The sequence below is a fragment of the Colletotrichum godetiae genome (assembly GCF_030913485.1).
Source record: "Colletotrichum godetiae strain CBS 193.32 chromosome Unknown BDP55scaffold_11, whole genome shotgun sequence".
Lineage (NCBI taxonomy): Eukaryota > Fungi > Ascomycota > Sordariomycetes > Glomerellales > Glomerellaceae > Colletotrichum > Colletotrichum godetiae.
This window is the reverse complement of record NW_026851259.1, coordinates 913,631-938,719: the sequence shown is the minus strand read 5'-3', so window position 1 is coordinate 938,719 and position 25,089 is coordinate 913,631. Positions and strand designations below refer to the sequence as shown.

Here is a 25,089-nt window from a genome sequence, read left to right as displayed (position 1 = left end):
GGAGGAGGCGTGTTGTGATGCCGTCCACACCAGGGGTCGTTGTCTTTGTTAAGGTGGCCGTCTTCACTTCTTCTCCGCTAACATTGTCCTGCCAAGTAATCGCTCGCCTGGGACGACGGGTACGTCAAACGGGTCACCCGGTGCGTCATCTTCCGCACTAAACCTGTCGAGAAGGGCTCCCGGAGCGCTTGGCCTTTTCGTTAGTATCCTCGATCGTCTGGTTGTCCACAATCAATGGGGGTGCTCTGGTCAGTGGCTCGCCTTCCGCCAACCCATGACTGATAGAGGTCCCGGTCTGAAGCGACTCCATCGATCTTTCCGGCCCAGTATGCTCGCTTAGCCTTCCTCACATGCTCAGGAATGCCTTCCGTCTTCCATTGGAGAAGGATTGCGTTCTGCTCCGTCTCCCAGGCTTGTGGTTGCGGGCAGCACGGTAGTTCTGTGGGCCTCTGCGCATTCCTCCGTCCACCAAGCCGCGCCTTTCCCTGTTTTCCTCTCTTCTTGCCGACCGCCTCAATGGCTCGGGAGAAGAGCTCGACGATGTGACTTGCCTGCCCGTCCAGGTCTGCCGGAGTAGGTTGATCCCCCAGATTGGGCATCGCAGCTAGCCCCCCTTCGATCAGGTCTCTCAGCCGAGGCAGCGCCGAGTCGGGCACTGACAGTGGCCGTGGCTGCGGGTGGCCCTCTCCCTGTGACACTGGGCGTTTGAATAGTGGTATGACGGCCACGATGGCCTCGTGGTCAGCTCCCGGGTGTAACTGTGGGCTGACCTGCGCGTGCGCAAAAGGGATATTAGAGAAAGCCAGGTCCAGGACATGTCCGCAATCCTGGGTTGCCACCCCAACTTCGCTGATAAGAGAGAGATTGTGGCCGTCTGCCCAGCCTGCGATGTCATCTCCCCGGTTCCCGTTCCTCGTCCCGGGCTCCCAAGAGTAGTGATGCGCGTTGAAGTCACCCGCGATCAAAGCTCGCTCCGGGGGTTTGAGTTCTAGCAGTATCCCTGTTGTGCGGCTGTGGGGGTCGCGGGGTTGTCTGTACACGTTGACGATAGTCGTCGTTTTGTCGACCACCAGCCACAGTACGTCTCTCGTGTGGACAGGCCTCTGCTGCTCCACCGTCATCCCTATCCCTTTGCGTGTGTAGGTCAATACTCTTGGTCTGGTTCCTTCGCTGTCCCAGAAGTCGACCGGGACGAAAGAGTCGAAACCCGGGTGCGTGTTCAGTTGCACGTTTCCGTCCTTCCAGCCCGTCCAGGGTTCCTGGACGAGGACCACATCTATCTGAGCCTCCCAGCAGAGCTGCAGGAAAGCCGTGTGCGCCGGGGAGATCTTTCCGACGTTGCCCTGCGCAACGCGTAGCATCCGTGGGGTCGCCGCTCTCGGCTTACGTCTCCGAGTCGAGTTCGAGGTGGGTGTAGGCATTCGCGACGTTGTAGTTTGGCTTCTGTGCTGCCCGTTGGCTCCTGCTTGGCATGGGTAGCACGGGACGGTCGATGGAGGTGTTGTCGGGGGAGTCTTCGCCTTCGCCTTCGTCCGCCTCGTCTTCATCCATGCTGCTGCTGTCAGTGCTTCCGTCACCGAGGCAAACGATCGAGCTTGCGGAGGGCGTTCTCGTGCGCGCGCGCTTGGCGCCGGGTTGCTGGTTCTGGCTGGTGGAGGTAGGGACGCCTGCCGCCTCCTGGCTACTGTCGGATCGAGTAGCCTTGTACAGAGTGTCCGATGCTTTCTGGCCGGCCTTCCGGATCCGAGCCCGCTCCTTTCGACCGGGAAGGGAGACGACGCCGTTTACGGCCGAGGGCCTCGCTGGGCAGTCTGTGTGGCTGGCTTGGAAGGGGCCGCAGCAGTTGGCACATTGGGGCCTGGCCATGCAGGGTCCCGTTTCGTGTGAATCGGAAGGTCTTCCGCAGTTGCTGCAGATCGGTCGTCGTCCGCAGAACCGGTTGGAGTGGTAGCCCTGGCAGCCGGGGTCGTGTCGGATGAGCGTCCTTCGTTTCTTGACGGGCAGAGATCTGCCGCTTTGGTTGAAGAGCCTGAAGGGCGTGACCTCTGATGTGAATGATATGAGCCAAGATATTTCGTTCGTGACTGGGTTGGGCCCAAGGCGGGACGGTCGAGCAAGGACAGGCTTCTGTCCTGTCTGTGCGAAGACCTCATCTTCAACGAGTGTGGCTGGGTCCAGGACGTCCCCGCCAATGCTGTGTAGTTTTGTTGGGCATCGCGGCACAACGTAAGTGTACCACTTGATAGGCGTCTCGACCTGGTGGGCGCCGAGGCATTCCGCCAGCTTTGCCTTACTTGCAAGTAGTCTTTCCTGTATTTGCTTGTTTCGCGGCTTCAGAGAGTAACCTGTGCTGATATGGTAGACGTGGGGAAGGTCCGCTAGCCCCAGGCCAACGGCCTTACAGACGATCTGTCGTACGGCGAACGGTGCGATCTTCCGAGCGGCCGCTAAGCTTTCTTCCGGGACGCGGGCAAAGATGCGGAGGTCCTCCTTCGGCTGCGCCTGCGGCTGATCCTCGGCGGGGAGTGTGGCCTTCGGGCGGGCAGAGCTCTGGCAGCTCTGGCCGCTCCGGGTCGCCGCAGTGGTGTTGCCCGCCATCGGTGCGACGACAGCCGCCCAACTCCGGGCCGCTATTGGGCTTGTCTCGTGATTGATCAGTCTCTTGAGGGTTTGAATGACATAGGCAGTGGCTTCTTTCGCGATCTGCTTTCTAGAACCGTCAAAGCTGGCGACAACGCTGTCGACGGACCGTGCAATGGTCAGAAAGACGTCTTTCCGTGCCTCGTACTGTCTAGCTTCTTCTGCAAGGGCTGTCAAGACGGACCCTGTGGCAGATCCGCTCGGAGCAGATGCGGTAGAGGCTGCGGGCCCCTCGGCCGAGGTAGGGGCGTCGGTGGTGGCATCAAGCTGGCTTCCCGTTAGGCTGGGCCGGGTCGGCTGTGCCTCGGCGTCGCGGCGTCGCTTAGCTCTTGAGGTGGGGTTCGGCTCCGGAGGTGTCCCGGAGCCTGATTCGGGGTCGGCTTGGTCGGCCGACATCAGTCCGGTGCCCGACGGCGGCTGTGAGGCCATCGCGGATGCGGGCTCCGGCAAGGGGAGGTGAAGAGTTTTCGGCTGTTAGTAATTTGGTGGTAGGCTCACTCATTCACTAACAGCAGATGCCAAGAAAAATTAGGCGAGAGGGAAGTTGTGGGGTATCCTTTAGTATGGGCGTTTGCATTTCCTCTCGCCGTGCTGTTGGCAATATGCGTTATCTGGACGACTTTCCTCTCACCATTATGGGAGGAGACGCTGTCTGCAAAGTCCGACAGAGACGATATGATGTAAGGTTCCCATCTTCAATGTAGCCTTGGAAGCTGACACCCACCAGGGGGTATTTGGAAAGTATCTCTAAGATCCAAGCATCCAACAAGAGGTAAGAAATCATCTCTGCAAGAAGGATCCGTTCTCACAAAATAGCGAGTTTCCGATCAATCTCCACGAGGTCTTAGGGGCGCTTCAACCACCGAAATCGTTAGGCTTGACCGAAACGGAGTTGAGTAATCTGTCTATGGAATCCTTTACCGGCAGAGTCAAGACGCGCCGGAACGAACTTCAACAGGCCTATATTGCGTCACAAGTGAAACGATATCATGCATTTATTGGTTGGACAACCTCCCAACTATTCGTCGGGATTCTAGCATTCGTCTCAGTATTGCGTCACGATACTGAGGCCGTGGTTCTTTGCGGGCGGCTCGGGCATCAGGTCTCGTCGCTGGATGACGGATGCGAAAAGATTGCCCAGAGCTTTCCCAAAGCTCTTCAGATTCTAAAGGCAATGGAGGATGCCGGAGGAATCTGGCTACGTCTAAGAGAGGGGAGTGATCAGGCGAATAACGCATTGTTTGACGCCCTGCGTTTGGGGAGGGTGAGTTCGAATAACAGTGGTATTCAGATCGAAAAGGTGAGAGGATCTAGAGAAAACATTTCGAGGGCTATACTGACCAAAGATACCTCAGGTCCATCTAAGGAATAACTCTTCCCCCACTTACGGCACGGTCAACCACTCTGCTGAATGGGCATAAGAGACGGCTAGAAGCAGGCAACGTAGGGTTCAGTAAAGATACGGATATGACAGTCACCTAGCATGTAATCAAAGCCCTGACTACTGCGATCAATGCAAGTTATCTTCGACAGATTGATGGGGTTTCGTTGAGTGCTGCATTTCATGCATGCCTCAGTAAGACGGCGAGACAGACTATGTTGCAACGTATAATGCCCTGAGGCTTCATCGCCGTCTACAATCTGTCGTAACAAACTATCCACATCGAGATAGACATTCGGCTTGATGGGGTAGTCTAAAAGGACTTCCGCTGGGTGTGTACAGAGTGTATACCTAGGCGACCGGCATAGCTAGGTCAAAGGAGAAGCGGAGCCCATGCAAGCTAGCTTAAGTGCAGAAGCGGAGCCCATGCGGGTAGGCTTAAGTGCAGAAGCGGAACCCATGCGGGTAGGCTTAAGTGCAGAAGCGGAGCCCATGCGGGTAGGCTTAAGTGCAGAAGCGGAGCCCATGCGGGTAGGTTTAAGTGCAGAAGCGGAGCCTATGCGGGTAGGCTTAAGTGCAGAAGCGGAGCCCATGCAAGCTAGCTAACCTTACAGTTATAGAGGGGAGGATGTGCTTGAAGTAGCTTGTAGGTGTAGGTAGATAGAGTGTGATACAGGCCTATATACCATGTCGTAGTTGAGATGGAGGGAGTCAAGGTCGGATCAGGTCATACGCGGTCTCGCTTCACCTGGGTTACAAGGGTAGGTCGAGTGCATTGAACGTGGGAAGATACCAAGTTCAAGGACAAGTCAAACAGTTTTTGAAGGCTATGTATGCGATCGAAAGTGGGACGTTGGCCTGCACTCAATCACAGAACGTGGTGCAGATTCCATCTGAATAAAGGGGTGACGTCATCTACCTAAGTAGGTCAAATACAGATGCCGCTGAACACCTACAAGGCCAGCACAAAACCCAATGTTGACGCGACGAGCTCCAATTTGGTATGTTGTATCCCAGTATATAAGGGCTCCAGCCTTCAGACCAGCATTTAACGACGCCCCCGACAGCTGCCATCGAGCGTTTCACCTGCAAAACAATCACTTTTCCAAATTCTTGCTTACCGATTCATTATGTCAAACCTGGTGATTCGTTCTCTTGAGAGAAATGAGAGTTGGTCGAAAGCACAGGCAAAGGCACGCGCGGCCACCTGTATCATCCATGTCTCTAATCCTGATTCGTTTGTGTCCATCGGGGCTTCAATCAGTCAAGGCACTGGCACACTTGTTGATGCATCGCGCGGCATTGTTCTTACGTGCAGCCGCGTCATAGGTAACGGCCCTTCCTTGGGTCATGCCGTGTTTGGAACAAAGGAGGTTAGTCACTACTTCCAAGACTAATGAGCGAAGCTGCTAAACTCCCGATGCAGTATCGTATCGAGCGATTATACAGTGATCCGGTCCACGACTTCACCTTTGTCAAGCTGCTTACCAAGAATGGACAAATACCCGAAGACCTTCCGGAGGGCATTAATCTACACCCTGAGCAAGCCTACCAAGGGTGCAAGATCTGCACCGTCAGTAACCCTGGAGGTCAAGAGAGCAATATTGGGCAGGGTTATATCTCCCGCACCAACTCTAATGTCCGCGAATGGGACTTCGACGAATGCAACACGGAGCTGATGACGGCCGCGATGAATTGCGAAGGAGGCTCTATTGGCTGCTCGGCCATCAACATCCAGGGCAACGGTCTTGGGATCATGATCGGCTTTGAGGGCACTGTCATCAATCTATTGCCAGTTGATTTACCGCGGAAAGCCCTTGAGCGTCTTCAGGATGACGCGCCTGTCAACCGAGGAACTCTTCAGGTCAAGTGGGAACTCAAGCCACTTTATGAGTGTGATAGACTCCAGCTTGGCCAGGAGTGGTTGTCTCGCTTTGAAGATGAAGGGGTGGAGTACCTGGTTTGTGCAAAGGTGGTTCTACCTCAAGGGCCAGCTGATGGGAAAGTTAAACCAGGACACATTCTTCTCCAACTCGACGACAAGCTTGTTACAAGTCTACTCCAGGTGGATCTGTATATGGACGCTCATATCAACGAAAAAGTCGGATTGACATTATGGAATGGAAGCAGCTCAAATGACGTTGAGTGTTGCATTGAAGATCTCCACAATCTCACACCCCATCACTTGATTGCACGGCAAGGGACGGTTTTTTTCAACATGGATTTGCTCACCGCCTTTGAATTCAACATTCCTGTGAAGGGGGTGATATCATCCGCAACTTTTCAGCCTCCTTTTGTTGGGCCAAGCCTGATCGAATCTATCCAGGGCACAGCTTTTTCGAGCTCGGAGGCGATGGCTACTGTATTCGAGGCGAATCATAAGCACCGCTTTATCACCATCTGCTTTAAAAACATCTGTAGCCACAGCTTGTCGACACCCCGCACCGGATACCAACTCACCATAATGGACAAGCCATGGTTTGAGATGAGGAGGCACCCTCAGCAGGGTGGCCCTTGGGTGATAACATCAATGACACGCCCAACAATCATTCAGCGACCGCTCTCTCACCTACAAAATTGTGAAGCAAGTGTGCCGCAGCCGTTGCTACCAGACAACGACAAACCCAATACCGGCGTCAAGGAGATCTTCCGTGCCACGTTTTCTTTTAGGGCGAATAGGAATATCTTTTCTGATGGCAACTGCGACAACAACCATCTTGGTTTCGGCCTGGTGTGCGACGTCAAACAGGGGCTCGCTGTGGTGCGTCGTGGGACGTTCAGTATGTTCGATGAGGTCACAATCACGATCAATGGCAGAATCAATATCTCGGCTAGCGTTGGTTTCTTGCACCCGGCACTAGACTTAGCTGTGCTGAAGTTCGACCCAGTCGGAATTGCAAACGCTTTTATGTCCGACCCTACTCTTACCGACAACCCGCTTCGACAAGGAGATACTGTATATCATGCCCCTTTCGGTCTCTCTGGCAACATCATCAACGAGACGCAAGTTGAGAATATTGATGAAGACTCGGCATATCGCTTCCACGATGACACGTCACCGTTCACCGCCTTCTCCTGCACGACCTGTCATCTTCGTATCCCTCCCAAAACCTACCAGACTGAGGGTATCCTGTTAAACCAGGATGGCACTGTTGCTGGTCTGATGCTCCCATCTTGTGCCATAATTCCGTCAGCCTTAATACGGAGCATGATCGAGTATGTTCGAAGTGGCCAAGTGGGGAAACTCATGTTCCGGGACTTTGACGTTCATCGTATGTTGCTAGCTGATGCTTTCCTGCAAGGACTGGACCGGAAGTGGGGAGAAGCCATCACACACAAACATGTGTTGTGTGTTGGGAAGGTACCAATCGAAAGCCCCTTGCTGTCGTCTAGCATGATCAAGCACCCGCTACGCCATGGAGACATCATTCTCAAGGTCGAAGGGCTCCGGGTCAGCACAGTTTCAGAAGTTGGCTTCCATTACTTGAAGCCCGTTCTGAGCATCTTGCTATTCCGCAATGGCGAAGAGATCGAAGTTGAAGTACCCACACTCTCTCTCCAAGATGTCACCATCGACACGGTAGTTAGTTTCTGCGGCAGCTGGTTGCAGAAGCCTCCTCTTGCTACACGCATGTCCGGTCGTCCTGTTCATTCTCAGGTATACACCACAGCTTTTATGAAAGGAGGCCAGGCCGATATGTTCGAGTTGAAAAACGGAGCTTTCATCGTCGGAGTAGACGGGAACACAATCTCAACGATGGCGGACTTCGTGGGCCACGTGGCCAAGATACCTTTCGAAAAATACTTTCGGGTTGAGTTTATTCCCGAAACGCAGGAACACAGGGTCATCACTATGATGAAAAGTGTCATAGGCCCTACACTTCTCTGGCGAAAGTTGCCCTCCCAAAACGAGGAAAAGGTTACGGTCAGTGTGGTTGACGACGAGCAGTGGAGTCAAGGATGGACATTGCCTAGGGCCAAGAGCGAGCGCATCCTTCTTGAGCCGCCAAAGTATTGACATGGAGGATTCTGTGGTAATTTGTTCTGTGGTAGATTTGAGAGTAATGCAAGGGAGCTTGAAACTTTGCCCTTACAAAGTAGATTTGAGTCAGCGCGACCAAAGTCGCTACTCTGAAAGAGCAGAGTGTCTGGGTCGTTGCATCCGCTCCGGAAGGGGGAGGGGGCCAGGATTCCGCGCCGCTGACATGCCTAGCCATTACCATTGGCAACGCCCTAGCCAATCGACGAAGTCTAGTAGTAGATCCCAGCCACCTAATAGACGTCCCATACTGGCGCACTGTTGCTTATCTATTGCTTACCATTGGTCAAGCTCAGGATAGGGGAACCCGTTCATCGGCCCCTCCCCCATTCACCATCATCCCTCGTTCATCATCACTTGCTTACCATCACTCGCACTCTTGCCATCATGGCGTCTTTCCTGGCGCATCAATGTGCTTGTGGCGAAGCGTTCCCCGACGAGGCATCGCGTTTTGCTCACCTTTTGCACTACGAGGCAAGTTAAGAGACCGTGTGCATTAGGCGTTGCTAATTTTACTCTAAGAGCTGGCTTCAATCGCTCTCTAAAGAAATAGAGCTTTGCAAAACACACAAAGCGATACAGGGTCAACAGCCGGGCTCAGAAGTAGGTTTTCTGCATAACAGCGATCTCGAGGGGGCTGGCTGTCCGTTGAGCAATTGGAGCACCTGCAATCAGTCGTTTGACTCGAGATCCGATATATTTCAACATTTTGGACAACGTAAGTTCAGGATTTTCATACCCGCAAACGCTGCTTACAAAGAAGTAGACATCGAGTGCGAAGAGGTGTGTGTATTCTGCTATAGTCGATTCCATCGCGCCAGCGAATACATCAGTCACACCAGACTTCGATGTTCGGAGCAGAGTTGGACGAACGATGAAGTCAAAAATCTTTACGTCGAAGCTAGTCGCAGAAAGCTATTCGCCAAAATCGAGAGAGAGCTCGAGTCAGCAGTGCTCCAGGAGCAGCAAGCAAATAGCGGCGTTCCTGCGCTCAAAGGGGCTGCGTTGGCTCTGCCCGATACTACAGAAGTCGATCCGCGTCGGTCCGTCCCGGCTGCTCGGGGAGCATCTCAGTCAATCTCAACGGAGGCACCAAGACTGGTACCTCCATCGTCCTTTTCGCCATCTTCAGGCATCGCTTGCCCGACTGTATATTCGACAACATTCAATGTGACCTCGCCGCATCTCTCAGCACAAGCGCTGAATGATAACACAATGCCAGAAAGCATAGGGACGGATGCAACGACCCAGTCATCACATGGCCAACTCGCACCTTTCGTAATGCCATCCAATCAGCAAGCAACCCAGCCGGAGCCGGACTTCGATTTCTTCTTCACCCAACCTCATGAGGGCGCGTCTTTCGATGCACCCGTCTCGATCATCAACACAAACAGATCTTTGTTCCAGGTAGCGCGAGAATGTAGAGAAGTTCCAGACCCTAGAGAAGATAGCGTTCCAATCTGTCCCGACCCTCGATGCGCGACATGTCTTTCCATGGGTGAGGAGGTACGTGTCGCTGAGCTCACTGACAAGTCGCGCAGATGCTGACACTAAGTTCAGGGGCAGGAATCAGGTTGTCAAAGCTGCCATCTGTCGCAGCCGCTTCGTTCTCTCACCACCCCGGTATGTTTTGAAGAAAAACAGATTTTCCAGAAGTGTAAGCTGCTGCTTTGTTTCCGGTCACCAGCCTCTTTTCACATAGTCTTTAAGGAGTACAAAATGTGTGCCGCTGCATGATCCGTAATTAATGGTTTTCAAGGGGATGATGAGCACTATAAATGCCAAATTCGATGGCCTCAAGTACAAAGCCTTTCATCCGAAGGCTTGCTACACTTCGAGGTATTTCATTTCAGCGGCACTATAACTCTCAAGGTGCCTGGCGAGAAGTTCATATCGACAAATCCAGAGCACAAGAGAACCTGGGAGAAGTCTAAAGATGGCTGGGTGGGCCGGTCAACGGATGCAGTGCGCCTGGGTGATGAATCGCAAGCGGTGCGTCAGTCCTTGCACACTTACATTTCAACGTGCCGTGCACAATGCGTTGCAATGTCATCCGGGGACACTATACTGCAAGAGTTGTGGCAACTACTCCGAGATGGTTCGATCCCTACTGACAAGGAACCTATGCTACCTATGGCATTTGATCTTTGGACGGCAAATTGTATGTTAATGGAGGGATGGCGAACCTATCGCTCCTTACAACACTTCGACGGATCATGGTTTCCTTTCCAAACGAACTCAACACCGCGAGTGCTGCAAAACCAGCTGGACCAAATGCTTGAGGGCTACGTTGTGGCGCGTGAGAAGGAACTTCTCAATCGCCTTCAATCGGCAGTATTTCAGCGGGAATCCTCGTCTAGACTTGATGTCATTCTGACCATCGTCCTTCTCCTGAAGATAGTTGAGAAAGACATGTGGAGGTTGCTGTTTTGGATTCGGCACCGCGCCAGAGTAAGTCTCCCCCGAAATGCAGAGGGTACGTTACGAACCTTATAGATATACAAATGGCGACACCCTTTGAAACCGAAAGAACTTATCGAAAAGTCCATTTTCTTTTCCAGACTGCTGATTGGGTACGCGGACTCGGCTGCCGTGCGAGACCTCCCACCTGGTCTATTCGGACACATCATGCTCGCCAGTAAGTGGTAGTGGTGTCGTAGCTAACATCGGCTAATTACTGGCAGACGATTCCAATCCCCGATACGACGAGATGAACAGCGAGAGTGTGAACGGGAGCTTGGTGCCCTTGGTTCTTCGCGGGGATGTTCCAACCTATACGACGACAGTAGAATCACTGCTTGGTAAGAGCGTATAGATAGGGGTTATTTCCATACGTAGTCGTTATCTCTAATGCCAATTGCTCACATTTCCCACTGTGGCACAAGAACCGGCGCGCGATTACATCATTAACTGTCACGTGATGGCAAGGGTGGGATGCTTGTGTGACCCAAACGCTGCTTAGGTGCGGGGTCTGTCCCTCCATTTCAACTCTTCCATCTTACATTTCCTTTTATCTACGTTTCTTGGTCGTTCATTGGAACGACTAATTACGTTCATACCGCCATGGAAAACCGAAAGTCATCGCTCCCTTTTCTTGAGGTCATTGAAGGCCTCAAGAACCTCAAACGGGCTGGTTGGGTAGAGCGCGAGGTGCCCGAACCGGAAAGTGTGAGCGATCACATGTACCGAATGGCTTGGTTCTGCATAGCGCACCCTGAAGTAAATGTTGACAACCATTGTGGACTTCCGACGCTAACGAAGATCTAGCTGGAAAGTGAACATATGGACAAGGCCATTCTGATGTGCTTAATTCACGACATTGGCGAAACCACGGCAGGCGACATTACCCCGGCCGATGGCATCGATGCCAGTAAGAAAGAATGCTTTAGCTTATGTTTCGGGCTTTTCTAACAGCTACAGAAACCAAACATATCCGGGAGAAATTGGGGGTTCAGTTTTTATCTCTCTTGCTCAAGCCGTCAAATCCCTACTGGGCTTCGAAGATGGTTGAACTATGGGATGAATATGAGGAGGGGGCGACCAGAGTTGCCAAGCTTGTCCACCAGATCGACAAGCTTGAATGTTTACATCAGGCCTTGATCTACTTAAAGCGTCACCAAGGCAAAACCGACTTCCAAAAATCTTTTGCGAGTTTCAAGGAGCTCCGCAAAAAGATCTCCGACCCTTGGCTCTCGGCAGATGCGGATGCTATCCTGGCCGAATGGAATGCGCTTACAAATAAGGAGCAGCAAGCATCGACAAATGTTGTTTTTGTGATCGGTACGTGCTACCGCTTCCCACAATTTTGCTTACTTTAACATGGATAGGCGGCCCTGGCGTTGGGAAAGGAACTCTATGCGCTCGCATAGCCGAGGACCTCAACTTTACACACGTGTCCGTGGGCGACTTACTGCGGGAGGAGAAAGACAATCCCGCCTCAGAGTTTGGTAGCTTCATCCGGGAGAGCTTCCAGGAGTCGGTCATTGTTCCTCCCTATCTTACCACGAGGTTGTTGAAAGACAGGGTTCAGGCTATACAATCCCAGAACCGAGGAGTTCTCGTTGACGGCTTTCCGCGGAGCATCGAGCAGGCTGTTGCATTTGAGAGAGAGGTAGGTTACGAGATCCAGATCGACATTGTAATGCGCTAAGCCTCTGCTAGATCTCTGACACCTACATGACCGTATGCCTTGAATGCTCGCCTGAGACCATGATCAAGCGTGTTCAAGCAAGATCAGGCTCGTCAAATCGGGACGACGATGATCTTGTCACATTGAAGAAACGGCTCGCTACTTTTTCTAGCACCAATGATGCTATAGTCAAGCACTTGTCAAAGAACAAGATGGCGAGAGTAAGTGAGTCTACTCTGGTGATCTGCAGCGTTACTGAGCATTCTTAGGTTGATGCCGCACGATCTTCGGACGAAGTGTTTACCTCGGTCAGGGAGCTTCTCGTTCGTGAACTATGATAACACTGCGTTTCATCTAGTTCTTCTTTGGATACGCCCAAGGGGGACTTTATATACTCCTCCTCAAACCCGGATTTTTATGCACATGAGCCTGTTCACCGTGCATCTCATCTGTTCACCCAAACCCTTCCCTATTTCTAGCAATAATGCAAATGTCTCGACTACTCCACCGAGAGAAACTCCAACCTGATGCTGGGAACATCGATTTTCAGTTAAACTAGGGAGGTTGCTGGACGGCAACACGATCTCCAACACTTGCTCCGAGACTTTTCGGTCAAGTTCGAAAACGACTTGACTGGAATTGAGGCGAATTACTGGGAAATCCCTAAATACTTTGTGTGAAACCGGAACATCGTTGGTAGAGGGCTTAAGAAGCACTTTCAATTGCTAGCAAGTGTTGGCCGGCGAATGGCAGGCTCTAGAATGCACTAGTCAACCTGCTTGAGTCGAAGAAAGTTGGAAACAATTGAAGAAAGCAAGCCAGCTTGCTGGTTTCAATGAACCGATAGGTGAGGGTGAAAATAAAGGCTACTGAAAGATATTGCGACAAACCTTCTCATGCCTGCCTCAAGATGAAATTACTGATATCTTTGCCCATATGGGCGACAACTCTTTGGTGCAATGTTGAGAAACTGCTTCTGGGCCGACTTTAGCTGTATTAACTCGAGTGCCTTTTGCTCTGCGCTGGTAGGTGCAAATGTAGCGAGGGGACGAATAAACATGCACTGATTCTCCAGGGGGCAAAACGAGACATCCTATGGGCGAGGCCGCTCTATCTGGACATATTACACAGATTTCGCCACAAACAACAACCGGCAAACTGTGGATCGCGCTGGGACCAAAATATTTGGCCCACGGGTCTACCCACTTGATCTGGATCCTACTGGGCGCCAACGCGCTATTGAGCGTACAGTCATTGGCCCACAGAGGCGTGAGGGGTAAGATTGACAGCTACCTGCGATGCTCTCTCTGCATCACTGCTGCCTAGACAAGGCACAGCGGATGTAAACAGGCCTGGGTTTGCAGTGTTACACAGAGGCAGTGGCCGACCTAGAAGAGATCGCCAACATTTACTTGAGATGCCCTGAAAAGGGGGTTGTATGTCTCACGCTTTTGTTGCTGTGGCCACACGATGCTACAACGGGCGTCTTCCCAAAAAGCAATGAATGTACTTGAGGTAATGATTTGCGAATGGAAGCCCTTGAACAGGCTGGAGGTGTATGGAAACAAAACAGTCGAATGGACGTAGTAAACCGTAGGAGTACTGTGGGTCTCCTTCGCTGTTCCTTGCCGCTTCCGATGGAAAATGCAACGTTCTGCACAGGCTCTTAGGTAACTCGTACAAGCAAGGAATGCGCTACACGATACTCTGTCACCATCAAATAGCCACGTGCTATTCACGTCCGCACCCTCCCGCTGTACTGTTCCCGACGCGACTTCGCCCCAAAAACACCTCATCCTCCAGCCATTTTCCGAGCAGGTGAAAGTACATCCCAGATGCCAAATACGTACTCTGTAAAAGTATCTCCCCTGAACAAACAATGAGCCTTAAAAGTACCGTTTGATTTCGAGAAGCGGCGTAAGCACTGGTGTAAAAGGACGTTGTAGAAGGTACAAGGTATTAGGAGGTAGCGCTCGTGGAAGAGTTTCTTTCGGTGGATACGGAACACCCATGCTCGATCATTTGGTACAAGTCCTGTCGGGACCATCCCTGCCCTTGGCATGGTCGAAATGGCCCTCTAGTGTGATTGGGCAGTGTACGAATATCTAGGGGAGTGCGTTTTGCCATAACGAGTTATGCATAAGATACTTGACAGCACGGGGTGATGCAGCAGATGCCTTGGCCCCATACACCATGCAGAGAATCGGTCCTCATTCGTTGCCAGCTCGCTCACCGCTCCACATTAGTCACTCCGAAAAGTGGTCATGGCTCCCAGCCAGCGCATGGCACCGAGCCTTGTTGAAGTCGGGAGCCACAGCTATTTAATATGATGTTCACTTCTGCACTTGAGTCCAGGCATCGTTAATACAGAAGATGGCGGCCCGGTTCCCCGTCAAGAACTCGATTTGGGAAATCGACCGTAACACTTGGTCAGTCGGCGAACGACTACTCCTTTCTCGCACGCCTACCGCACCGGCCGACCGTTGGTGGAGCGACGGCTGTGGCTCCTTTTACAGCATTTCCGAGCTGGCCGGAACACCACCTCCATCTCGGCCATTGTCAACCTTGTCCTTGACCCCTATACGACTTATCTACGAAGCCGGCGACAGCTCTGCTGTCTGGGCAATCGGGGACGCCTTCCTGAAGATTAAGAGCTCCGATCATCCGGAGACGACTCGGGAGCATGTCACAATAGCCGCCGTACATGCCATGCGACGCAGTTTCACTATTCCGAACGTTCTCTTCCACGACGAGTGGGCTGGCCGTCGATACTTGGTTCTGTCCAAAATCCCCGGGTGCACCCTCGCCGACGCATGGAAAACAATGGATGAGGCGACGAAATGTCAGTATGTCGATCGGGTGGTGGATGTTTGTAATGAGCTGGGCAAGCTTCGGAATGATTGTATCGGTGGCATTGATGGGAATCAGCTCCTTGAACCGCTACTTGTCAAACGCAATGCGGTCGCAGATTTCAGTCACGACAACCTACTGAAGGCTTGCGAGACGTTAGGTATGGACTGCTCTAATTTTGTATTCTATCACTGCGACTTGGGGCCGGGCAACTTAATCATAGATAGCGATGGATCGCTTGGTGTCATCGACTGGGAAATGGCTGGCTTTGTGCCCAAGGACTGGATCAGGACCAGATTCTGTATTTCTGGCGGTTTGGATTTACCTGGCACGGGTGATGAAAGGGTCGATTGGAGACGGCGTATGCAAAGACGACTATCTACAGAAGGATATCCCGAAATTGCTGACGAGTGGATGAGTTGGTGGAGGGGAGAATAGATTTATTCCTGGGTGCCACAAACACATCTCTAGACAGTCATATCATCTGAAATTTCTTCTAGCTCTTGCATTCGTCTTCCAATCTTGTTCGTGTCTTTCTGGCGTCAAGGTTTTTACCATATTTGCAAGTTCGGTAAGGCACGAGGATAAACGTACGAAAGTCGCTTATTTGACAACCTGAGCGGGGACCTGCTCGCAAGGCTTGCCATCCTTCATCCCACCACACTTGGTTCCTCCGGACATGTTGTTGTAACCGCACGGAGGGCAGTTGACGGCGTTGATTAGTTCCGAGGGGGTGATCGCGGCCATGATGGCTGAACTTGAAGGCCAAATAGAATTTTACAAAGATTGAGTAATTTTGTCGGAATGTTGCAGTATGGTAATATGAAGGGTGAGTGAGAGCTAGATTCTCGTCCGACCGGGAGTGTTTTGGAGGCTCTTTTCAAATACTCAGCCCCTTGAACTGTCGTGGTTATCATGGCCACAGTCATCACCAGCCGGCAACCTGCAGTAGCGCCTACCAAGAGGGCTTGCTGATATCCAACCCGAGTGGCACGCTTCCAATTACTCCGGCAAGACTTGATGAGCCATGCTGACCACCATCAACTCACTTTTCTGCCTCACGTTCACTGCTCCTGTAAGTGTCCATATTAGGCATTGGAACCTAAGTCCCAGCCTTGGGTTGCCCGGAGGATCTGTCAGCGATTGGCCGTCTCAAGTGAGGTGGGAGGCGCAGGGGGAGGGACAGCACATACTGTGTAATAGACGCCAGCTAGCGTGGGACAAGTCCTGCGAATGTGGGGGGTTCATGCATATTCGCATGCCATGTCCGACGATTGAGATGTACCTAGGTGGCTAGGAACCCAGAACTAGGAATATAGGCTAATATTTGCATACGCCTAGTTACCCACTAATGCAGTGTAGACTGGATGGATAAGTGGAGAATTTTTTTGGGTTGTGCGCTACTTTCTCACCATGGGCTTAGCGCCGATACAGTGGTGAACTTCTGGGGCAGCTGGCTGCAGAAGCCGTCACTTGCTGTGTGGATTGCTCGCCATCCTTTTTGCTCCAAAGTGCACATGACAGGAAGATCACGAGAAGGCCTAGCGGCTTCGTATGGAATGCCTTGCTAGGCTTCACCGTCGGTCTTCATAAAGTATCAGTCATATTTGTGTTTAATGTGTGCTCGAAATGCATGAACACAAAAATACTCTAGAGTATTAGTCAGAAGATGGATTGAGAGGCAACATCTACTTGTGTGATTGGAGCCGCGGGATCAATGTTCCGAAGTAGGTGCAGGTCGACGTGCTTGTAAGGGGAGGTTTACTCTGGACTAGCTACCGCCATCAGAAGACTTTTTCGGATGAATGCCGGCTTTTGATTCCAGGTTCATCTGTTTTCTCCCTTCTCTCGCTTCGTTTATTCGCATTCGCAGTAGAATGTCGCCCGTCCGGACGAGGTTCAAGACATGAAATACATCGCCTGATGCCCGTAATCGATGGAGTATTTCGATAGCTTCGGTTTCAGGCCGTGAACAGAGGTTTCCGACTAGCTCGAAGAGCTCGCTGTTCACTTTTTTGAGCCCTTCGAGACGATCCTTGATCGCCTGGCGGGGCGTTGTTTCGGGCTCTGTGCCCCATCCACAACCGATGTTCAAGTTCGAACATCGCGAACAAGTCGGTCGAACTCCGGAACACTGTAGCGAGAAGGGAATAAGTCTCTGGCCATATTTATCCAATTCTCCGGTAACTGCGGCTACATGGGAAGCTTACCTTGATTTTCCGCTTACGGCACTCCAGATAAGCCGATAGTACCGTCCGTCTTCGCTGTCTATGTAATCTAACGCGAGATTCGGAGCTGGCCCGTAATGGTTGTCGGAAACTGGTTGCCATCTCAGTATTCTTCGAGTTCGGGTTGTCTTTTTGGTCATTATCGTGTTGCCAACGTGGCATCTTGTGAGTGAAAATAAGGAAACCTGAGTATATGTGTATTCGCGGCATTGCTAGAACCTACTATCGCAGAAGTATGACGAGCGAATCGTCCATCAGCGTCTCGTAGCTGCTACATATTTCTCCTCCGCTGCAATACACAACTTATACACCCGGCAGGCATGATGCTGATGGAGGAGACACTCTTGCCCTTCTAAGTTACATTAGCGTGGCTGGGCATCTGCCAGAGACCTTATGCCTCAGGGGCAGACCGGCTCGGCCTACCTCTGGCGGCTACGTCTCATCTATGGGTTGCTCCCTCGTTCATTACCATGGCATATAACTTCAGTCTATAAGGTAGTCCATTGACTGCAGCCTATCAACGCCAAAGATTCACAGAGGCATTGAGCGTCCCAATTCTCATCAGGGATATACATTTAGTAACATCAGGGTTTCTTTAGGGTTTTGTGATGACTGCTAAGTGATTGGGCCTCCGCATCTCTAGCAGACACCGGGGTACACTTCAAACAGTCTGATAGGTAGTCATCATTCAAGGTTGAAGACAAGTATCGGCTCATCCGGCGTCGTATTCCAATGACGACTCAGTCCACAGGCACACTCTCAAACTGCATAGCTCTGACTCACGATATGCGGACGAGTCGAATGTATCGACGAGCCTTTCCGGTCATGGTCGTAGTAAGGCTTCGTCACGTCTTCATCCTTGCGACAGCATGTCCGCAAATGTAATGCGGATGCGGAACGACGGGCTGAGAATTAACCCTCATTCCCCCTTCCTGATCTGTTGGTGTCTAGTCGTCATGCTGCTTGCTGCATGTCACTCATTACTTTGCTTGCCGAGCGCAATACTGCAACCATTAACGATGCTGCAGCCCATACTTCCATCCTCTCCCTATCGCTCAGTGAGGCAAGGCATGAATCACACTGGCGAGTCACATCTGCGGACATGTTCGACACGTCAATCATGCCTTCGGGGTGTCGCGAGCCGCCTAGGCCCATGATCAAAAGTATATAAACCTACGATCGGACTGATGCAGAATAACTGTCCTCTCTCTCTCTCTCTCTCTCTATCTTTATCTCTTTCTCCATTTCTTCCTTTCTTCCATTTCTGCATCGCCCATATAGCAAACGCGGAAGATGTCGGAGCTCACGGGTAGTGACCCAGCCATGGCCAGTACGCCAGAGTCTGCAGCCAACACAACACAACAGACAACTTGCAAATCTACAATTACCTCTCCAAAGCTGGAAGATGTCAATACAGCCCTTTTGTCGCAGCGAAACACCGATATACCCCAAACACAAGGATCGGACTTCACGAACATTCCAGAGGCAATCCTTACCTCGGAGCCAGGCATCAACAAGTCAGAACCGGACGGTGATATGATACACCCTGAAGTCCTTGCGACTATGCAGTCGGTCTTCAAAGAAGAGGTGAGGGCCCACATGTCGGAGTCAGCCGCCAGCCTGGAGTCAGTCACAGATTTGACGCCAGAAGCCATTGCAAAATACCTGGCTGTTCACACGAGAGATATGGCACTTGTCTCCATGGAAGATTTCAGCCCAGCATGCAGTCCACCAACAACCATTATACGAAGCTGTGCACAGGAGCCAGAAGAACTCCGATTCTTCAAGGCTGAGGCACATGATTACACCTCTCCGATGGAGCGGCAGATGAGAGTCCACACTAGCGATTTAGGAGAAATTACCCGGCAGATGATCTCCTTTGCAACAAACATGTCCCAACAAGCAGGCCCTAGTCACCGTCCATCGGTTAGGTTCGAGAAAATTTACAGCTTGCAGCCTTATCAACCTACTGAGCATTTCACGGGAGAGGCTTACCCTCTGACTCACAACATGTTGCTTCTTGGGGCTACGCTCCCCTCGGAATTTTCGTGGCAATCCGATTGCAAAAGATCAAGGGTCACGGTCAACACACAAACCGGAGTATGGATATTCATTGAATACAGGGGAATCCATGGCGACTACTCCATCTGGATGGATCGTGAAGTTGAAAAGGGTTGGAAGCTAGGTCCTCTGTCCGTTCACTTGAGAATTTGAGTCTATGTCTCTCTTTGGGCTACGGAAGTAGCGGCTAGAGTGGCTGGATTCAACACCGTCACAGGCAGAGCAGGTTGTAATAGGAGCCTGCATAACGATGGCTGCCTATGGGCTATTTCACTTCCTCGTTAGACTGTGGTAAAGTTCAACACATACGCCAGTAGCATGTATGCAGTAGGCCAAGTTTACCCTAACTGCATATGATTATCTTGTTTTCCAACCATGATTTCATCCGCATATTGTGTTACCCTGCAAGACTTTTCGCTTCGTATGTGTGATTTGAATTCAGAGGATGAGTGCTGAAGAATTCGATATCTTACATGAACAAACAATCAGCTGTTGCAATACACGAGCTGCCAGCCAGGGAAGTTCGCCGACTCCTGATTCATCATGTGCGAGTATTCCTGAAGTTAAGACAATTGAAATGGGGTGTTCATGGAACAAGTTGAATAAAGCCACATGTTCCATTGACATCCAGCCTATTGCTGTTAGCACGCTGCACCAGAGGGCTGAGATCACCGTCCAACGAAGCTTACGAGAGCGGCAGGCCCTGTACAGGTGACTTGAATGAAGCTGCATGGCACTGAAGCTACGCGGGACTGACAGACAGTTGCATGGCCACAGGGCCCAGATGAACCCAGCATCAAAACAGGGAAGTCGCTGCTCTCCCCTTCGCTGAGCAAGGCAAAACCTTTACGTCAAACATGATTTCCTTTACCGAGGACGAACAGGATTACTCAACAATACGCGGTAACGAAGGCTCTCCTGACAACCAAGCAAGCTTCACAGTCAGACCCGAATCCTCCCCACTTGATTCCATGACGGTGCAGACTTATTCGCCTTTCCTTGATCGATCAGGAGCTCCGGCTCCGGAATGCCACGTGCAGGCGCCAGCGGGGCACGAGATGACTTACACCAACCAACACTTTAAAGACTCGCTCAATTCGATCCTTTACGGGTCGTCCCTTGCATCGTGGTACAGGGGACAGGGGCTGGTACCTCCACATACGGAGAACTCTCAGGGCTGGAGCACTTGGGATGGCGGCGGACCGACAGACATAAGCACCGACGATGAAACACGGCAGGCGGCGTTGCTACTTCAAACCCTTGGCGATGCCCATGAAAGAACGTGAGCGAGAATTTGGTCATCAGGTTGGACCGCGTTCAGACCTTCTTGTTGTCATGACTTGGACCGGCGGCCCTTTTGTGATGGGGTCTCTAAGGCGTCAGTGTTTGGTGTCTAAAGTGGTTCAAGGCGCTTCACTAAATTCGTTTTTTGGCTTAGCAACTGAAGTTTACATCTCTACGCATGCTCAAGGTCCTATTCTGGGACTCTATATGTAGCCAATATGGTTGTGAGAGTATGAGGAATAAGGAGCGCTTCGCGGCCTGCAAACAGCGGATTTCTTGTAGTTGTAACTGTTATGAACGTTGTGTTGTTATCTGCATTCATTCTGATACCTCTTAGCCAAACCTCTACCGCCCTGCTATAAGTTGACCACCCCCTCCTAGATTCCCTCAGACATGGCACTAACCGTACACATCTCATTCCACTTGCGTCCTCTCATGTCGGATACCGACAAGGTTTTCAGACTACCCTTCATCACAAGATATAGCGGTCTCATACGGATGTATACCTACGGTAAGAAGATCGAATCACAGCGCGAAATTGCGCTGTGTCCCCGAGAACGAAGGCGCGCACCAGCGGATTGCAGCTTAGCCACGGCCTAAGGTCCATTGCGGGGTCAAAGGTTGTAGCTGGGTGCGGTCCTCCCCGAGCGTCCTGTTGTAGAAGTTGGCATCGCTCGACGTAGGCGACGGCTTGTAAGGACAAAGTCAGTATCAGTCAACAGAAGATTCGAGTTATGCGCGAACAGAGGGTGTGTTTTCTCGGATGCCCACGCGATACTCAGTCTGCTTCGTCAAGAGACGTCGATGGAAGCATTCCCAGACCGTCCCATAGAGCGTCCAAGACGACTTCCTTTGCAACGAAATGCCTCCCATCGACACAGCTGGCAACTTCCAGGGTAGAATCATTTCAGTCGAGCTCGTTATCATCAGGCCAGGTGACTGGTGATCGTACCTTAGCCCACGAACATGATGGTATTAGTGTCGTGTCTGGAGCACTGTCGGTTATATCAATTTTCTCACGGTGGCAATCGCGGCATCATAAGAATTGTCTCGGCATATGTTCTGTCATCAACAACCCTGCATGGTATTCTCTAGCCCATGCTCACCGCTATGGCTCAATGCGATCAAAGGCGGGCAACTTGTCGGCCAATCTCCCAGTTCGACGTGCAGAATAATCGATAACTAGCTGCAACCAGTTTGCAAGATGCGTTTCCAGGTCATCTACTCCAGTGTTTCGGGTATGTAGGTTGGGATCGAGATACAGACGGGTTGACTTGATCTAGCGCCGAACGGTTCAGGAAAACCAAAGGTGCCTGCCGGCGTTACAAATTTCAGTCTCTCCTCATGGACCGCTGATAACTAACTCGTGTGAAATATTCGGACAACGCCCACCCATATCATAACAATCTCCACAAATATGGAAGTCTCCACCAGAGCAACTCGTGCATTGATAGCAGGTGCTGTTTTTCCAGATGCCGAACGTGCAGATGTCGCACCAAATGGAAGACGAATTACGAGACGCGGAGTCCGCCTCTACAGTCATTTCATACTCGTCTGCCTGTCTCGCGTCTCGAGCTTCACGGTCATCTAACATCTGGACAATTTCAGGGTACCCTCGTCGTCTGGCCCACCAGAGTGATGTTCTCCCGAAAGAGTCTTGACCCTCGGTCTCAATATCTTGTCCTGTTAATAAAAATGCAACAATACTTGCATGACCCTTCCTAGCGGCCGCTGACAGAGGCGTAACGTTGTAATAATTTGCAACTGAGACGTTAGCCCCCTTGTCCAAAAGGACCTTGACGACCTCTAGGTGACCCTCCTTCGATGCGGAGTTGAGTGGTGTCCATCCATTGTTGTTCGCAACTGTGACGTCGGCCCCTTTCTCTAGAAGCAGCTTGACTACATCGACATGGCCCTCCTTCGATGCCGAGTAGAGTGATGTCCATCCGTCGTTGTCTGCAATCGTGACGTCGGCCCCCTTCTCAAGAAGCAGCTTGACCACATCGATATGGCCTTTGTACGATGCGGAGTGAAGCGGTGTCCGTCCGTTGTTGTTCGCAACCGTAACGTCGGCCTCCTTTTCTAGAAGCAGCTTGACCACATCGACATGGCCGTTGCACGATGCGGAGTTGAGTGGTGTCCATCCGTTGTTGTCTGCAACCGTGACGTCGGCCTCCTTTTCTAGAAGCAGCTCGACTACATCGATATGGCCACCGTTGGAGACCAAGTTGAGGGGTGTCCATCCGTCGTTGTCTGCAACCTTGACGTCGGCCCCTTTCTCTAGAAGCAACTTGACTACATCGATATGGCCCTTGTACGATGCGGAGTGAAGCGGTGTCCGTCCGTTGTTGTTCGCAACTGTGACGTCGGCCCCCTTCTCAAGAAGCAGCTTGACCATATCGACATGGCCCTTGTACGATGCGGAGTAGAGTGGTGTCCATCCGTTGTTGTTCGCAACCGTGACGTCGGCCCCTTTCTCTAGAAGCAGCTTGACTACATCGATATGGCCCTCCTTCGATGCGGAATAGAGTGGTGTCCTTCCGTTGTTGTTCGCAACCGTGACGTCGGCCTCTTTCTCTAGAAGCAGCTTGACCACATCGACATGGCCGTTGTTCGATGCGGAATAAATTGGTGTCCATCCGTCGTTGTCTGCAACCGTGACGTCGGCCTCTTTCTCTAGAAGCAGCTTGACTACATCGATATGGCCCTCCTTCGATGCGGAATAGAGTGGTGTCCTTCCGTTGTTGTTCGCAACCGTAACGTCGGCCCCTTTCTCTAGAAGAAATTTGACCACATCGATATGGCCCTTGTACGATGCGGAATAGAGTGGTGTCCTTCCGTTGTTACTCGAAACCGTGAGGTTGGCCCCCTTCTCAAGGAGAAGCTTGACCACATCGATATGGCCACCGTTGGAGACCAAGTTGAGGGGTGTCCATCCGTCGTTGTCTGCAACCTTGACGTCGGCCCCTTTCTCTAGAAGCAACTTGACTACATCGATATGGCCCTTGTACGATGCGGAGTGAAGCGGTGTCCATCCGTCGTTGTCTGCAATCGTGACGTCGGCCTCCTTTTCTAGAAGCAGCTTGACCACATCGATATGGCCGTTGTTCGATGCGGAATAAATTGGTGTCCATCCGTCGTTGTCTGCAACCGTGACGTCGGCCCCTTTCTCTAGAAGCAGCTTGACCACATCGACATGGCCGTTGTTCGATGCGGAGTGAAGCGGTGTCCATCCTTCGGTACTCCCAACCCTGACGTCGGCCCCTTTCTCTAGAAGCAGCTTGACTACATCGACGTGGCCCTCCCTCGATGCAGATTGGAGTGATGTCCATCCGTCGTTGTCTGCAATCGTGACGTCGGCCCCCTTCTCAAGAAGCAGCTTGACCACATCGATATGGCCCTTGTACGATGCGGAGTTGAGTGGTGTCCATCCGTTGTTGTTCGCAACCGTAACGTCGGCCTCCTTCTCAAGAAGCAGCTTGACCACATCGACATGGCCGTTGTTCGATGCGGAGTTGAGTGGTGTCCATCCGTTGTTGTTCGCAACCGTAACGTCGGCCTCCTTTTCTAGAAGCAGCTTGACCACATCGACATGGCCGTTGTTCGATGCGGAGTTGAGTGGTGTCCTTCCGTTGTTGTTCGCAACCATGACGTCGGCCCCCTTCTCAAGAAGCAGCTTGACCACATCGACATGGCCGTTGTTCGATGCGGAATAAATTGGTGTCCATCCGTCGTTGTCTGCAACCGTGACGTCGGCCTCTTTCTCTAGAAGCAGCTTGACTACATCGACATGGCCCTCCTTCGATGCGGAGTTGAGTGATGTCCATCCGTCGTTGTCTGCAACCGTGACGTCGGCCTCCTTTTCTAGAAGCAGCTTGACCACATCGATATGGCCGTTGTTCGATGCGGAATAAATTGGTGTCCATCCGTCGTTGTCTGCAACCGTGACGTCGGCCCCTTTCTCTAGAAGCAGCTTGACCACATCGACATGGCCACTGTCCGACGCTGAGTTGAGCGGTGTCCATCCTTCGGTACTCCCAACCCTGACGTCGGCCCCTTTCTCTAGAAGCAGCTTGACCACATCGACATGGCCGTTGCACGATGCGGAGTTCAGTGGTGTCCATCCGTTATTGTCTGCAACCGTGACGTCGGCCCCCTTCTCAAGAAGCAGCTTGACCACATCGACATGGCCGTTGTTCGATGCGGAGTTGAGTGGTGTCCTTCCGTTGTTGTTCGCAACCATGACGTCGGCCCCCTTCTCAAGAAGCAGCTTGACCACATCGACATGGCCGTTGTTCGATGCGGAATAAATTGGTGTCCATCCGTCGTTGTCTGCAACCGTGACGTCGGCCTCTTTCTCTAGAAGCAGCTTGACTACATCGACATGGCCGTTGTTCGATGCGGATTGGAGTGATGTCCATCCGTTGTTGTCTGCAACCGTGACGTCGGCCCCTTTCTCTAGAAGCAATTTGACTAC

The 25,089-nt window shown here is 51.8% G+C and overlaps 12 protein-coding genes across 12 annotated transcripts; 6 read left to right on the top strand and 6 right to left on the bottom strand.

Moving 5' to 3' along the window:
* Nucleotides 1-5,005: 5,005 nt before the first annotated feature.
* On the top strand, nucleotides 5,006-8,340 carry BDP55DRAFT_656763 (uncharacterized protein). The gene is made up of 2 exons (XM_060574387.1): nucleotides 5,006-5,394; nucleotides 5,448-8,340. Exons 1-2 carry the CDS (start codon nucleotides 5,152-5,154, stop codon nucleotides 8,037-8,039), a joined length of 2,835 nt encoding a protein of 944 aa, XP_060432373.1. The 5' UTR covers nucleotides 5,006-5,151; the 3' UTR covers nucleotides 8,040-8,340.
* Nucleotides 8,341-8,359: 19 nt separating this feature from the next.
* Nucleotides 8,360-10,015, top strand: BDP55DRAFT_53004 (uncharacterized protein). The gene is made up of 5 exons (XM_060567836.1): nucleotides 8,360-8,534; nucleotides 8,583-8,778; nucleotides 8,827-9,566; nucleotides 9,621-9,683; nucleotides 9,820-10,015. Exons 1-5 carry the CDS (start codon nucleotides 8,448-8,450, stop codon nucleotides 9,922-9,924), a joined length of 1,191 nt encoding a protein of 396 aa, XP_060432372.1. The 5' UTR covers nucleotides 8,360-8,447; the 3' UTR covers nucleotides 9,925-10,015.
* A 1,108-nt stretch (nucleotides 10,016-11,123) lies between these two features.
* Nucleotides 11,124-12,527, top strand: BDP55DRAFT_726533 (adenylate kinase; the record flags this gene model as incomplete). The annotated part of the gene is made up of 6 exons (XM_060579161.1): nucleotides 11,124-11,279; nucleotides 11,328-11,430; nucleotides 11,481-11,840; nucleotides 11,888-12,171; nucleotides 12,222-12,410; nucleotides 12,459-12,527. 6 exons carry the CDS (start codon nucleotides 11,124-11,126, stop codon nucleotides 12,525-12,527), a joined length of 1,161 nt encoding a protein of 386 aa, XP_060432371.1.
* A 1,777-nt stretch (nucleotides 12,528-14,304) lies between these two features.
* BDP55DRAFT_656748 (kinase-like domain-containing protein) lies at nucleotides 14,305-15,533 on the top strand. Its single transcript, XM_060574386.1, has one exon. It carries the CDS (start codon nucleotides 14,563-14,565, stop codon nucleotides 15,475-15,477), a length of 915 nt encoding a protein of 304 aa, XP_060432370.1. The 5' UTR covers nucleotides 14,305-14,562; the 3' UTR covers nucleotides 15,478-15,533.
* A 1,277-nt stretch (nucleotides 15,534-16,810) lies between these two features.
* On the bottom strand, nucleotides 16,811-17,122 carry BDP55DRAFT_547700 (uncharacterized protein; the record flags this gene model as incomplete). The annotated part of the gene is made up of 1 exon (XM_060568770.1): nucleotides 16,811-17,122. A coding segment is annotated over one exon (312 nt), but the record flags the coding sequence as incomplete, so codon positions are not given.
* Nucleotides 17,123-18,472: 1,350 nt separating this feature from the next.
* Nucleotides 18,473-19,744, top strand: BDP55DRAFT_656744 (uncharacterized protein). Its single transcript, XM_060574385.1, has one exon. The coding sequence runs from the start codon at nucleotides 18,561-18,563 to the stop codon at nucleotides 19,479-19,481; it is 921 nt and encodes a 306-aa protein (XP_060432368.1). The 5' UTR covers nucleotides 18,473-18,560; the 3' UTR covers nucleotides 19,482-19,744.
* A 441-nt stretch (nucleotides 19,745-20,185) lies between these two features.
* On the top strand, nucleotides 20,186-20,614 carry BDP55DRAFT_629752 (uncharacterized protein; the record flags this gene model as incomplete). The annotated part of the gene is made up of 1 exon (XM_060572060.1): nucleotides 20,186-20,614. One exon carries the CDS (start codon nucleotides 20,186-20,188, stop codon nucleotides 20,612-20,614), a length of 429 nt encoding a protein of 142 aa, XP_060432367.1.
* A 1,884-nt stretch (nucleotides 20,615-22,498) lies between these two features.
* BDP55DRAFT_656736 (uncharacterized protein) lies at nucleotides 22,499-22,952 on the bottom strand. The gene is made up of 2 exons (XM_060574384.1): nucleotides 22,711-22,952; nucleotides 22,499-22,689 (listed from the first exon to the last, which is right to left on the bottom strand). The coding sequence occupies exons 1-2, from the start codon at nucleotides 22,719-22,721 to the stop codon at nucleotides 22,512-22,514; spliced, it is 189 nt and encodes a 62-aa protein (XP_060432366.1). The 5' UTR covers nucleotides 22,722-22,952; the 3' UTR covers nucleotides 22,499-22,511.
* Nucleotides 22,789-23,064, bottom strand: BDP55DRAFT_508313 (ankyrin repeat protein; the record flags this gene model as incomplete). Its single annotated transcript, XM_060567688.1, has 1 exon — nucleotides 22,789-23,064. A coding segment is annotated over one exon (276 nt), but the record flags the coding sequence as incomplete, so codon positions are not given.
* Nucleotides 23,065-23,091: 27 nt separating this feature from the next.
* Nucleotides 23,092-23,352, bottom strand: BDP55DRAFT_507687 (ankyrin repeat protein; the record flags this gene model as incomplete). Its single annotated transcript, XM_060567684.1, has 1 exon — nucleotides 23,092-23,352. A coding segment is annotated over one exon (261 nt), but the record flags the coding sequence as incomplete, so codon positions are not given.
* Nucleotides 23,353-23,589: 237 nt separating this feature from the next.
* Nucleotides 23,590-23,904, bottom strand: BDP55DRAFT_530148 (ankyrin repeat protein; the record flags this gene model as incomplete). Its single annotated transcript, XM_060567837.1, has 1 exon — nucleotides 23,590-23,904. A coding segment is annotated over one exon (315 nt), but the record flags the coding sequence as incomplete, so codon positions are not given.
* Nucleotides 23,905-24,825: 921 nt separating this feature from the next.
* Nucleotides 24,826-25,059, bottom strand: BDP55DRAFT_518913 (ankyrin repeat-containing domain protein; the record flags this gene model as incomplete). Its single annotated transcript, XM_060567759.1, has 1 exon — nucleotides 24,826-25,059. A coding segment is annotated over one exon (234 nt), but the record flags the coding sequence as incomplete, so codon positions are not given.
* Nucleotides 25,060-25,089: the final 30 nt, after the last annotated feature.

Excerpts from the sequence above, each read along its gene's own strand:
- BDP55DRAFT_656763 (XM_060574387.1), top strand. The coding sequence starts at position 5,152 with ATGTCAAACCTGGTGATTCGTTCTCTTGAGAGAAATGAGAGTTGGTCG. Across the intron at positions 5,395-5,447 it reads CCGTGTTTGGAACAAAGGAG|TATCGTATCGAGCGATTATA; the intron begins GTTAGTCACTAC and ends CTCCCGATGCAG.
- BDP55DRAFT_53004 (XM_060567836.1), top strand. The coding sequence starts at position 8,448 with ATGGCGTCTTTCCTGGCGCATCAATGTGCTTGTGGCGAAGCGTTCCCC. Across the intron at positions 8,535-8,582 it reads CTCACCTTTTGCACTACGAG|AGCTGGCTTCAATCGCTCTC; the intron begins GCAAGTTAAGAG and ends TTTTACTCTAAG. Across the intron at positions 8,779-8,826 it reads ATTTCAACATTTTGGACAAC|ACATCGAGTGCGAAGAGGTG; the intron begins GTAAGTTCAGGA and ends ACAAAGAAGTAG.
- BDP55DRAFT_656748 (XM_060574386.1), top strand. The coding sequence starts at position 14,563 with ATGGCGGCCCGGTTCCCCGTCAAGAACTCGATTTGGGAAATCGACCGT.
- BDP55DRAFT_656744 (XM_060574385.1), top strand. The coding sequence starts at position 18,561 with ATGTCGGAGCTCACGGGTAGTGACCCAGCCATGGCCAGTACGCCAGAG.